The sequence below is a fragment of the Lethenteron reissneri genome, chromosome 16, assembly GCF_015708825.2.
Source record: "Lethenteron reissneri isolate LAM-NWPU_2019-01 chromosome 16, ASM1570882v1, whole genome shotgun sequence".
Taxonomy (NCBI): Eukaryota; Metazoa; Chordata; class Hyperoartia; order Petromyzontiformes; family Petromyzontidae; genus Lethenteron; species Lethenteron reissneri.
Window position 1 is genome coordinate 7,500,133 of NC_083794.1, and position 14,760 is coordinate 7,514,892.

Sequence of the window (14,760 nt, forward strand, 5' to 3'; positions counted from 1 at the left end):
ATTCATATGCGTGTGTGCAAGCACATCGTTGGGTGTGTGTGTGTGTATATGTGTGCATGCATGAATGTGTGGGGAGCGGTAGTGCAGCGGGATCGCACACTGCACTTCGAACCTGGTAACCCGAGTTCAATTCCCGCTCATGGCCAACATTGGTGACGAATATCTGAACCGGTCCTGGGTCTCCCTGAGGTCGACTCAGCCTTAAATGAGTACCTGGTGTCGTGTTATAAATATCAGCACTGGGGAGATAAAAACGTCCAAGGGCGGTGTTGGACTTCATAGGTATTCGCTAACAGCACTTTCCCAAACAGTCTGTAAAGACTATACGGGGGACCTTTGTCTTTAGAATGTATTCATCGAATTAAAAATACCGTAATCCACTCCGAAACGCATCATCCAATGCATGCACTCCAAGCGTACAAGTCAATGTCAATCGATCCATTGCAAGTTGCCCAGTACGTTTTGCCACTCTCTGAGTGCAAGGCTCCTTATCCCTCGTATGTATTATCTTGAACTTCTTTCGCACCGTACGTAGCCAACCATGTTAATCTGAGGTGTGGAGGAAGGACAACTAACTAAACACAAAAAATCAGTTCTAAGGAAATTAGTTTTCAATCTATATTTAAAAGTGTCTAGCCCCAGCGGCTTCCTAATGTTGGAGGCAAGAGCGTTCCAGACGGCCGCACGATGCCCCGCGATGCGCCGGCGCTGGGTACCTGCTCGCACAGGTTGAGGTTGATGATGCGGATGGGCTTGCGGGCGCTCTCGCTCTTGTAGTACTCGAGCACGTCCGCGTCCCCGCTCAGGCGGCCGCTGCGCAGGACGAACCAGCGCTTCTTCCACGCCTGCCCGCGTCGCACGGACGGACAAAAAAAAGGGGCAAGCGGCCTTAAAACGTGATAGGGCGATGGGGGGGGGGGGGGTGCATCGCAGAGCCATCGACCGCGCCGCGTTAAGCCAGGAGTGGGGGAGAGCAGCAATCATCGTCGACCGAGAAGGATTACAGAGACGGAGGAGGGAGGCTCTGTACGGTGACCATTACCCTGTGAAATCACCGGAATGTGTGGTCTTCACTCGGCCTTATGTGCATTGTTTACTAAATGATTGTTAAAACGTAAGATTTCTTTATTTATGTCTGTGCACTTAAAATGAGATGGAATTAAATTATTTACTGCCGACACCACGTTGACAGTGGTGCACAAGCACTAATAGCACACAAAAAATGTACACATCCATCAATAATAACAATGTGGCCTTAAAACGAAAAAGTATACAATAGCCCTTCTTCATAGCACATAGAGAGGTCAGAGAGGTACAGTGGATGTAACCCCAGGTTGCCCTTTGCAGAATGGGCAATGCGGTGTCATGTGTCTCTATGGAAAAGGAAACAGACTGAGCGTAGCTTCACCGGTGAGGGTATATCAGAAAGCGTCAACAAATTTTTCTTTTAACGAGATAGAATGGGATAAAAATAAACAACGAGAAACCCAGAAAAATCAACGTTCGCTCCGTTAGGACTTGAAGGTCAATATTTTCCATTACAACTGTTAAACAAAGCATAAAACGGATGTCAATAAAGCAATGCAAGCCCAATGGCCAATGAGGTCGGTAAACACGTTTTATTTTTAATGCTATATTTACATTGCCGGAGCAGGGCTGGCATCCAACATTATTGCCACTAAACCCTGGTGTGCTTCGGCAAGCAATGTCCAAACTCCTCTGACACAATACATTACTCAGTCTACATAACATTTCTGAAACGTTTTGGTGAGGTGTGGCAGACGGGGTGGCCGGTGGGTAATTATATTTGTGGGGCTTGGAACCCCACAGAGGTGGGGCAAGTGGGGGGGGGGGGCAGTGAAAGAGGAGGGATGGAGTGTGTCATCATCAGCCAGGGTCAATGCACCGATGGATGAAGGCCTCCCAAAGCCACCGCAACCTCTTCTTGGTTCTTTCGGTAAAGTCACGTAGAAGGGAAGTAATAAAATAATAAAAATAAAACATAATAAAATAATTCTCACGACGTTTCGGCCAGGTGAAGAGGACGGCTGCGTGCGTTGTGGCCGAAACGTGGTGAGAATTATTTTATTATGTTTTATTTTTATTAATTTATTACTTCCCTTCTACGTGACTTTACCGAAAGAACCAAGAAGATGAATCCCTGCAGTCACGAAAGCTTTAAATCGAAGTTTTCCACCGCAACCTCTCACAATATGACGATGTAATAATCCACCGAGCACCTGCATGGGAACTTATTTGGGGATGGGCATGGTGTATGCAGTTTAGAATCTTTACGATGAGCCGGTAATTCCGAAGGTTTTTTTTTTCCTTATTAATTTTTTTTTCACGAGTGGTGCCGGGCCCCCCCACTGGGCCCTAAATGACGAGCTACCGGTCACTCGTGGCAGGAATATTGAGCGGCGGCCACTGAAATGTGAGAATGCGTAGGGTGTCCCTTCAAAACAACAAGCTAGAAGCACTTAGGAATGCATCTAGCTCCACTGTCAGCTCACGTGTAAACATTAATTCACTGGCACCACATCACCGATATGATTTGTCCATCAATTTTGCATGCCACTAAATGAATAATAAGCACTGATACCACGTGTTAAAGATTTCTGTGCATTCGTACGCGCTTCTTTCCTCGGCATAAATCGTATTATCGTGTTTCATGTATCCATGAAATATTTAAAAGGGCCTTGAAGGTCAGAATCCCTTCGTGAGAAAGCCCTGTGGGATCTACACCTGGCGAAAAAAGGAATCTTGTAACCGCTATTCGACATGAGTGCGAGCATGCTCCTCAGCTCAAGTTTGAAAAATACATCTTATTTTTTTTCTTGGATGCCACATGCCACAAGATGAAGAATATTCCATTCAAAACTTAGCAATGCACCACTGTGTCTAAAAAAATTGCCCTGGAAGATGACAGCTTAGAACGAACTCGTAAAGTCACTTCAGTAGACTTTGTTATCCACACGAGGGTTGCAGCACAGCATCTCAGGTCTTGGAGATGACCAGATAACCAAATTGTAGACAACACGCTCATTATTTCATTGCAACAAAGACAATTAATTCCATTTTTTTTATATATATAAATAAACTATGGGGAAGAGTGCTGTTAGTGGGCAACTATTAATGCTGGCATGGTGCGTGAAGAAGTGGTGTGGCCAGCATTATGCCAGGCTGCCTTTGTTTCCCCTGATATTTGTACACTGCACAAAATACTCTTTGAAGACTGCGTTGGCCTAAGGCGGGGGCAGTACAGGCCCATATATTCCTCTGCACTGATATTAGCTGTGGCCAGGAAGAAAACTTGGGTTGCTGGGTTCATAACACAGCGCGTAATCCACTGCATCACCCATCCCATATTAAAATCAAGTGTGCGCACGCACACACACATGGCACACCCAGTGTAATCCTGCACATGCAGCGTGACAGTTCAATAAAATTGGGAATCAACACAGATCCAGTTTCTGTTCGAGATATGCGGTGGGGATCACAGTTGTTTTTGTCCGACATAAACCTCCCTAACACGACGCATTATTAACAAACACCAGCACACGTGGCCCACACGATCGCGGGAAGGCGGAAGATGAAAAATGAAACCACCGCAAGGCTTTCCCTTCGCTCCGCATAGCCAACTCAAGCGTGGAAAACGAATCACTGCACCCTAATTTGAACCGTGAAGACCCGCTCCGATAATGTGACCCAGATAATGGCACTGGAAGAAAGCTGAGCCAATAACGCGGGCCCCATCTTCCAGCCAACGCATTAATACCATCGGCATTCCATTAGGCTAATGGGCTCCTATTGATTCCACGCAGCACGCGAGGATTCGTGCAGACGTAAACAAGGTCCCAAACAAACGTCGCTTCACACCCATGAAGTGCAACATGTTCTCAAGGCGTACGTCATCACCGTGTAAAAAAAAAGAATCTCACAATATTAAAATTGTGCTATTGGTTCAATTTCGTCGTGGAATGTAGAAAATGTCCACTCGGAGCTCTGCAGCGAGGAGTGCACCACCCTGTGTCAGAATAGCTGCACAAATAGACATCATGGAACTACTTTTTCGAGATTAATTCAATCCATCCACACTAGGGGCACACCTTTTACATGCCTCGCAAAAGAGGGTCACAATTGCATGTCAATCAAACCAAAATGTTTTAAGTGCAAGCGCTGTCATTTTTGCCAAATTAAGTTAAAACCAAATGTTTTGGATTATGTATTTGTGCATTAATCGGTGACCGAGCTGACATCATCAACTCACGACACATGAGAACTCAGATCGGAGCCCTGGATCTCAGCAGTGCCAGCTCAGCTTTCTCACCCAAGAGCCATATGGCCAACTCATATGCAAATGCCTTAACAGATGCACGTTTGCAGAGGTGTAGAATCCGGTGGTTACTTCCAGTTAATGATATGTCAAGGTGCCTCTGCTGTGAAATGCGGATCACAAATGATGCACGTTCATGAACGTGGCACTAAATAAACAAAGTCATAAGATAAAAAATTAAATAAAAATACCGTAGTAAAAAAATCTATCGTGTGTTTTCATTGGGAATAAAAAAAGTTGTTGACGTGTAAAATCAAACACAAAATTGATAAGTGCTCCATTTACCAACCTAACAATTTAAGTATTATTCAACACATGGCTTGCTTTGCTAAGATCGGCATTATTTTTTATTCTTTAGAATCAGTTGCCGAGCACAGGGCCCAAAAGCCGAAAAATTCCAAGTAGCCAGCAACAAACAGCACTCCTGAAGGTGACATAGGCAAGAGTTAATACGATTCTTGAATTGAGCGAGATCATAATGGAAACGGCAATGCGAGGGGATTGCCAAGTCAAGCCGGGCAAGGGAGGAAGCGAAAATGAATGCAAAACAGTCAACATGGTGCTAATAAAATCGCAATAATAAATGACAACTTGCAATAGACTACAACATGGAAGAATCAAGGAGTGATTTTTTTGAGAACAGTAACCAACAACAAAAATATAAATGCTAATAATGACGAGTTACAAATGCCGTTTGATATAGACCCAAGTAAACACGCTGCGTGAAAAATGGTTACATCATCGCCATGTACTACCTTAACTCAAACTCACTCAAGACTGCCCTTCCAGAACATGTTCAAGACATACGCAGGACTTGTTTTATTCAATATTCAATTTCCATCCTGCCCAGATAAACGTGAGTGAAAGCAGCAGCAACGTTAATGCATTATCTCTGCCAATATCTGACGAAATACTATGGGGACAGATATGTCAGCCCTAATGGCAGAGGTCCATTTGTCTCCACGCTGGACATGTACGGACTTTGGAGAATAAACGAAAAGAGCCGATGCCAACTGTCACTCACACCCAGCTCCGATGAGTCACGCATGCCCAATGCTAAGCGGCACGCCACCCTGCCCTCTCAGTTCTAGATTTGAAGCTTTCGTGACTGCAAGGATTCATATTCTTAGGTTTTTTCGGTAAAGTCACGTAGGTAAAACATGAAAATTAATAAAAGTAAAATAAAATAAAAATCACGACGTTTCGGAGGCAACACAAGCCTCCGTCTTCAGGTGGAACCGTCACAGCCACGACAGCTGTATCAAGTAAATGAGAGATTGCAGGAGCTACCACTCCGTTTATATAATGGTTGGAGAGGGGGGAAGGGGGCAAGTGCAGCACACTTTTTATTCATATGGTAAGGTGAGGCTTAAGAGGGTGAGCCTTTGTTATGGAGAGGTACGGTTTGTGACTCAACCTGGCCTACCTAACAATAGTGTGAAAAGCTTTGGCCCTCTAGAGACATTAGACGCATCTTGGAGACACACTGGGCAGTCTCTATTTCTCCAAGATATAATTTTAATGTTCCAGAATTCTAGATTGCAACCATAGACTTTTGAAATCCACCAGATGCCCGTGTGAGAATTGACTGAATATACTCATGTATTTGTAAACCGGCGTTGGGTTCAGTGGTTACCGCACTGCACAATGAATACGGACACCTGAGTTAATTTTCTCATCCACGGCTAATGCCAGTGGCAGGTGATATCAGAAACGGTCCTGCCCTCCCCCCCTCTTGACCAACCTGAGCTGATCAGCACAGTGAAGTATAGTAGTGAAACAACCCCCCCCCCCCCCCGACGGATGTTCGTCATTGCCAGGAATTGAACAGAGTTTGGCAGGCTCACAGAGCATCGCACTAACCACCTTGCCTTTAGAAACCTCACACGTCGTTATATTACTACCACCGGGAAATTGTGACAAGAACCAGGGCAGGCCGGTAGTATGGGCACTTACGACATTTCTTTTTTAAAAGCTAGCACTTGACGATAACCATCGGGTGTAATGTCCACAATGCTGGCAGTCACTCGCAATACCAGGAGTTCATCTAAAACTACGTGAACATAGGAGGCAGCAATGATGGTTAATTATCCAGCTATGAACTCTTCAACCCGAGTTTGATTCAAGGCCACACCTGATATGGGTGGCAAGTGATATCTGAACCAGTCCTGCCCCCCCCCCCGCCCGCCTCTTCACCAACCCACAGTGACCGACATGGTGAAGTATGGTCAAAGTACCCCCATGACCAAGAAAGTGAAAATTTGAATCGTTTATGATCTACGCTCTGGAACTGCTGGTCTCATTTCTAGATTTTAAGCTTTCGTGACTGCAAGGATTCATATTCTTGGGTTTTTTCGGTAAAGTCACGTTGGTAAAAAAAATTATAATTAACAAAAGTAAAATAAAAATAAAATAAAAATCACGACGTTTCGGAGGCAACACAAGCTTCCGTCTTCCAGGTGGAACCGTCACAGCACGATTGCTGTATCAAGTAAATGAGAAATTTCTCATTTGCTGGTCTCATCTCTGCGTTCAAAACGGTCATTTCCTTCGAGCGCATATCCTTGGCAATGATAACAACTTGTAATCGTATTATCATTTGCAATGAGGTTTAGCAATACGATTGTCAAGGCTGGGAGGTGGGCGCTGGCAAGGTCACGTGCTCGCGTGATGGCCACACAAGCCACCAAAGCGCCGTACGCCGCACGGTCAATTTGCCCTGGTACTTCGACGCAAATCGCAAAATAAGCTCACCCGACTCTGCAGGACGTGGCCTAATCTCCCGGCAGTGATGAGCGAGATCGCGAGGCTTACACCGTGAAAACCCTCGTCAATATTGCGCAATTAAGCTAATTACCGCACACGGAATCCCTCCCGTCGGAGCACAGAGCTGATCCATTCCGAACGGCACGCGGAGAGCGCTCCTGTGCCACTGTGCTCCCGTAATAATCAGGCTCCCCTAAACGGCGCTAAGTGCTTCCGATTTATGCATCAGATGAGCAATTTCGTTTAAATGGAGAGAGCTTTAGCCGCACACGAGGTTTGGCAATTTGTATGCGATTGACAGTCTGCCGAGAAGCATTCCCTTGTTTGTGTTTAAACGTTGGTTTAGCCGTGAGTGCTATTTGATACAGATACGGAAGACATGTAATGTGGCATAAAATTGGGTTGTTTACAGAAATTCCTGATTGAATAACTGCATTTCTACTTTAAGGAAATATTTTTCAATTGTAGTCAATGGTATGTGTGTTGAACTTCTTTCACACCGTGCGTAGCAAACCTTACGAATCGGTCCATCACCGTAGTGGAGGGGAGTGGCGAAGCAGCGATTAGCACGCTGCGTCATGAACCCAATGTGACACGAATTCGAATCCCGCTCACGGCGAACATCAGTGGCGGAGTGATATCTGAACCGGTCTTAGGCTCCCCCCCCCCCTTCACAAGCCCATAGTGACCATAGTGGTGAAGTATGGTCAAGCAAACGTGACCAAGATGGCATGGGGAAGAATTAATCCAGCAATGGATTGACTCTAATTGATTGCTATTATTACAGGAAGGTGTCGTTTGTTGTTGAAATAAAATAGGTATAATTGTATGTTGAACGTCTTTAACACCGTACATAGCCAACCATGCTAATCGGAGGTGTGAGTACATTTAAAATATGTTGAGTGTTAAAAATTAAGTTTAAACTATTGTTTGAAAATGTAAGCGACACACACAGTGTAATCTTTGACATCAAGCAGCCATAGCAGAGACGATTAAAACACCGCTCAAACACTCGTGTGTTGGTGAACAATAAACTTATTCTGGAACTCTTCCTACATTCTAGATTTGAAGCTTTCGTGACTGCAAGGATTCATATTCTTAGGTTTTTTCGGTAAAGTCACGTAGGTAAAACATTAAAATTAATAAAAGTAAAATAAAATAAAAAATAAAAATCATGACGTTTCGGAGGCAACACAAGCTTCCGTCTTCAGGTGGAACCGTCACAGCCACGACAGCTGTATCAAGTAAATGAGAGATTACAAGAGCTACCACTCCGTATATATAATGGTTGGAGAGGGGAAGGGCCAAGTAAGGCACACTTTTTGTTGCCTCCGAAACGTCGTGATTTTTATTTTTATTTTACTTTTATTAATTTTAATGTTTTACCTACGTGACTTTACCGAAAAAACCTAAGAATATCTTCCTACATTACTTTGCTGTCAACGAACATTGCTCCAGCACATAATGAGGCACTATATATGTTGGTTATTTTCCAACTTGGATAACAGTGCCGTATCAGGATTAATGATTTACGTGTGGTTATGACAACAGCGTCACGAGTGGCGAATTTAATAAGCCCTAACTCGCACGTGAAAGCTTAATCTAAAAATAAATCCATCAGCTCCACAATGCAATTTTCTTGCTCAAATAAGCACTGAGGTGGTGTTTATCTCCTGTTTACAGGTGGATGATCGACGTTCCTATGGCGGGAGCGAGTCTATCCACAGGAGAATCACTGTTGACTTACATACAAAGTGGTACTCATTTTGTTGAACCCCGGAGGGATGACGTGCTGAGTCAACATCCAAACCAGGAATTTGAACTTGGAACCTCAAGAATTTCGAGCCACTCATTCTGACAGCCGAGTCTTCATTATTAAAATGTAACAATGAGCCGAGTTGATTTTAATCTTGATTTGAAGCTTTCGTGACTGCCGGAATCCATACTCTTTGGTTCTTTCGCTAAAGACACGTAGGTAGAAATAAAATAAATCACGACGTTTCGATCGCGACACAAGCGACCGAAATAACCCAGGAGTACGAGTTGATTTTGTTTTTAGTTTTAACCGTGATACTATGTTTCAGAGGTGTGGACTCGAGTCATGTGACTTGGACTCGAGTCAGACTCGAGTCATGAATTTGATGACTTCAGACTCGACTTGGACTTGCATAACAATGACTTTGTCCCACCTCTGCTATGTTTGTTGTGGTTGTTGTTGTTGTTTACATTGTGGATCCTGTTTATACTCTGCGTATCATGCTTTACTTTTATTTATCTTGTGTCAGTTGATTAACTCTGCACTTCAAATTTGTTTGCATTGAGAAATGTGACGTCACCGTGATAAAAAAAATTCTGCCCGAGGCGTTTCTGTAGCGTTTCTTGTCATGAGATATTTCTTTCTATCCAGATCTGCCGTGAAAGAGTGACTTCTGGTCTCAATGCACCCTTGCCTTGTCATAAACTGAATAATTGTATCGCAAATAAATAGTGCTGTCAATATGAATCATAGTGACCCGCTGCTCGGGCAGACTCTGAATAACCCACGACTCCGATGCAATTGGGCACGGTTTCTTCACCTGTACCAACTATTGCACCTACCGCGATGAGCCATAGCTCATGCAAAAGGTCTCGCTTTACTGAGAAAGAGCACAACACGGCACGTCGCTTAGCATCGCATGATACGCCACTAATGACCTACCCCAAATGCTGCTAAACACGAAAGCATACTTTTAGAAAAAATGTACCGCGTCTTTTGTTATTGTCGATGCTTAGGTTAAAACAAGATTTGTCTGGATGCGTCACAGAAGTCACCTCTACCTGTAACTGCGTATACATGGCAAGCAACGACGCTTTAGAGGCTTCACCCGACTAAAAACGGGTGCCAATGAGTGCTAAAGAGACAAAGTGGTCAGCCACACCACACAGCAGTTTGGTCAAACTCCCGTACAACCAATCCCCCCCCTCCAACCTTCATCTCTGCTCCGCGGGACCTGTGGTCATGCTCCCACGGATGTAGACGGCGATTAAAACAGACCCTGGCGCAGAGATAGAATTTCAGAGCTTGCCTTAATCGTATTTTTTTTTGTTCCTTTGTGCAGATGCCCTGGGCACTTCCCTATTAACGTAACACTTTCCATGGAAATTACCGCCTGGAAACGCACGCGTAGGATGTCTGCTCCCCCCCTTTCACAGACCGACTCTCCCCGCGACCCAATTCACCTGTTCACCATCTCGACTGAAATAAGGGCAAGAACACTCCGTGTAACAACAACCGCGTTTTTACCAACAGCGCCTTATTTTCCTTTCCCCTCCCCGATGAATGCAGTAAGGCCACCAAGGTCAAATACAACTGTGCACTAATTGAGGATTTTGTGTTCCGAGTTCAAAGTTTCAGTCGCAATGCGAAGTCACACTCTGCTCATTTCACCTCGGGAATCTTTTGTCCTCAGTGCATTCCAGTCTTCACTCTAAAGACGCAATCGTGTAAATACCCAGTCATGTTTTATAGCGGGCCCCGTTCGCAAAAATTGCCCCACCTCGACATGTTTGCAGCATAATGAGGAGATCGTAAATCAGATGAACATAAATCGAGCAAACACTTTTTTTTTCCCTAGAACAGGTTGTTTTCGCTCGTCTGGCCAAGTTCCTTAATTCCGGGTAAATCCCCGACGTGTTATGTCTGCATCTTGCCCAAATGGACGGGACAGCTGCTGTGGCGGCAGCTCGTTTTTCCCAAGCCTGGAGGCGTCAGGAAGAAAAAAAACAGCTGAGGCTTAGCTCTCGACATGCGAGCGGGCGAGCGAGGGAGCGGGCGAGCTCCCTCGGCCGTGTGACACCGTCTCGTCACGACGTCCACTCTGCGTCACCGTGGCCAAGAATGTTCATGCGTCGCTCCGCCACGGCGCGATACGCATCTCGCGGCTCTCGCCTCGATGTCTTTCGTAATTACATCGGCAGCCGACGGTGACGATGAAAGCAAGGACGTGTTTCCCCTCTATTCTCACTCGACTGCCCTCCGCTCGCCCTCCTCTCTGTCGTCTCACTCTTCTCCACACACTCTCCCACCTCTCTCCTCTAATCTCACTCCACCACCATGTCACTATATTCCCCTCCTCACACTCCCCTCTCTACCTGTTCCCTCCCGTCACATTGTACGCACTCTCGACCCCAGGAATCAAGGATTTTCTATAGATGCCACAAGTCAACCATCACTCAGTGGGAGGTCGCTTATTCTTCTTTGCTGCCCTCAAGGTCTGGCACTTCCTTCCCCACCAGTGAGGCGTGATGGCGACTCCCTGCCACAGTAAAGTTCAGGGCTCAAGATCTTCCGTTTTTCTCCAACTGTCTTTGACTGACTCTTTAACAAGTAAACATGCCCACCGTTTCTGTACGCTATTTTGAGATGCGTTCACATTAGACGCTAAATAAGTACAACTTGTATTGCATCTCTGTATAACCCTGTCTAATATTCACTGCTATCCCTGGCACACTGCGATATGTGTCGAGATTGTGGTTTCAATTAAAGTCTTATATTGTAATAACAAGAACACATACGTCAGCAGAAAAAATGTCGCTCAACTCAAATACGAGGCAGGCTTTGCTCCATACGTCTTGCCAAATTGATAGAGACCATCCCCGATGAGCACGAGTTCATCTTAGGCAGCAAAATCAATTTATTTTGGATTGACTGATGACGCTAATATCACCAATCAATTTCATTATAAATTAAATTAGCTCTCACATTCATCCGCTTAACATCCATTAGCCTATCTGCATATTCATCGATGCGCGATGCGCACGCACATCCGTCAAGTCCACATTTCCCATCCACATTCGCATCCATCACAGGCAGCCTGCCGACACAGCCGCGATCGCATCCATCCAAACACTGACAACGATAACAACAAAATAACAACAAACAGAATCCGCCTAGGTTGTGGTCAGTTGTGTTCTACACTAAAATGTATTCCATTTTCCCGCTCGCTCATGGACGTTGCTTACTTACTCAGAGTGCACAGAAGAGCAATGCCTGAACAGCGGCAGCAGCAGCAGCAGATGATGCGGCGGAGGCAACAGCAGCAGCGGAGGCAGCAGCAGAGGCAGCAGCAGCGGCTCAGATGAAGAGGCAGCGCTGGCTGGCACGGTGGCACCTGCAACTGCGTCTCACGGAGACTGCGGGCGCGAGGCTCCGGCAGCGACGTTTCATTGCCGTCGTGTTTACGGAAGCGTGCGGGGGGCTTAGGGGAGGGCGGGACGAGCGGTGGGGGCGAGGAGAGCTGCTGCTGCTGCTTGGTGGTGGTGGTGAGCAGTGTGATTGTGCTGGTGGTGGAGAGGTGGGGGGGCGGACGGAAAGGAGAGCAGGGATACGTGGTGGGGGGTTGGGGGGGGGGGACGTGTGTGATGGAAATGGGGTCGTCCCAGGAAATAAGTTTGTTCATGCGCTTCCACGGACGTGAGCATTTCACTGACGGAGGAAGAAAAACAACCTGGAGTGGGCCGTCAGCTAAATGGTGCGTGCACAAAGATGAACCGACGTATGGCATCATTAGCCATTCCCGATGTAACGCTGGATGGAAGACATTGCAATACAAGTACACTTTTACCACGAATTTTAAAAGGTCATCCACGCTCAGTAGAATGCATGACAGTTATCGTCAATGTTGAGTGGGTGAAAGGAAATTTCGCATTCATATGGCAGGAACCAGTCTATCCAAAGGGACACAACTGTTGACCTAACAGGTAGCGTTCATTTTGCGAACCCCACAATGATGATGATGATGACAATGATGATGATGATAATTGATGAGGACTGACGATTCATAATGACGGGGGGATGATGATGATGATGATTTCGATTTAAAGCTTTCGTGACTGCAGGGATTCATCTTCTTGGTTCTTTCGGTAAAGTCACGTAGAAGGGAAATAATAAAATAATAAAAATAAAACATTATAAAATACAATTCTCACGACGTTTCGGCCACAACGGCTGCTTGCGTTGTGGCCGAAACGTCGTGAGAATTGTATTTTATTATGTTTTGTTTTTATTATTTTATTATTTCCCTTCTATGTGACTTTACCGAAAGAACCAAGAAGATGATGATGCTGGTGGGATATGAACTGGTTTTCGCACTGCTGTACCAAATGACCAATACCCCAATCCACTCCCCTGAGTCCTTGGTAAGATAAACGTTAAAATAAAAATACACACAAGTACATACATATAAATGTGCACATACTGTATATGCCAAAGAACACATTACCATCGCCTAATAATGCCCTAGCAACAAATTAATTGATCAATAATAGGTGATGTATGCGTGAACCAAGATTTTTTTGTTAAGTATAAAATTCAATAACATCTGTTTTATTGCACACAACTACTTTACAGCAATGGCATTTCCCTTTGTGAAATGTATTCAATAGGCACTTTGTCACATAACCGCCATCCCACGTTATACACCGCAGACTTATTTTTTTTAAGCCAACGATTACTTCTTTATTTATTTACATATTCAGCATCTGACCTTGGAGCCCAAGTTAAACGGCCTTTAACCGCACGGCTGAATGCCCGTTACTGCCATCTCCGATGCCAAAACGCCCGAGGTAGCATGCATTGTAGCGCTTAATGGAAACACTCGACAAGAGTTCAGCTAAAGGGGCCTTCCCTCTCGAACAGGAAAGGCTCACAGCTATAAAGAGCAAGAGAGAGAGAGAGAGAGACTGGAGGAGGAGGCGACGGTGCGACTCAACAGTCATACAGAGGTCAAACCAAAATAACTGCCAAATTAGCACTCTAATTAAATTCCAGCTACCACCGAGCGCGCACGACGTGTCAAAGTGAACGCAACTGATGGGAATCTATCACAAGTGCAGGTGACTCACGGTGTGAGGATGCTCTCCCTATGTAGTGTGAGTGGGTGGCGGTGGGGGAAAACATTCAAAAATAGGTACGTAATATTGCATGTCTTTTCCGTTGTTTTCATGTTGATTGAGTAAATATTATTTATCAAATAAATGTTTTGGAAAGAGTGATGTAGAGCTGGTAGTCATGACGCCAGAAATGACAAACACTCCCTGCAAGCTGCATTTATGTGTTAGTTCACGCAACCTAATATGCTCCCCTGCGTCATATAATATTACTGCTTTAGCACATCTGCACTGGCGGAGCCAGTGGGGGGGGGGGGGGGTGGCACGTGCCCCCCCCCCCCCCCCCCCCAATGATCCAATCGAAATCCCTAATTTTGATCGGATCATTGAGCTTCATTAGTAATAAATCGGCATTTTGCGACCCCCACTGCCACTGTGTAGCATATTATTATGTGCCAGGGACTCTATGAGATGATAGGACAATAGTCTGAGTCCATAATTGGCAATAAGTAACGGCAAAGCAGTTATAAGTGACTCAGAATTGTGCGCAGTTGCGTAAACAGTACACGACTTCCCTGAAGGCAAACACCTTCAGCGAGCGCGATGCCGATCACACAACGCGCTTCGAATTCGACCCTCGATCGATGGCTGCGCCATCGCCGCACACGCGTCGAATAAAAAGCAAGGGACAAGTCCTCACTTACTAACAACTCCTCTATCATTTTCATTGCTGGAGGGCTTGCCCCACCCATACCTGAAAATCCTGGCTCCGCCATTGCACATCTGTGTGA

General features: G+C 45.4%; 1 protein-coding gene across 3 annotated transcripts in view; it reads right to left on the reverse strand.

Moving 5' to 3' along the window:
- The window catches only part of GAB1 (GRB2 associated binding protein 1), a 115,148-nt gene that overhangs the window by 36,103 nt on the left and 64,285 nt on the right, over positions 1-14,760 (reverse strand). For 2 of the 3 annotated variants that reach the window (XM_061552264.1, XM_061552265.1), the window contains exon 2: positions 717-845. In XM_061552264.1, coding sequence (XP_061408248.1) covers positions 717-845 — 129 coding nt within the window. Of the gene's footprint in view, positions 1-716; positions 846-12,107; positions 12,275-14,760 lie in introns of those variants that run through there. The other variant, XM_061552266.1, reaches the window with a different exon arrangement.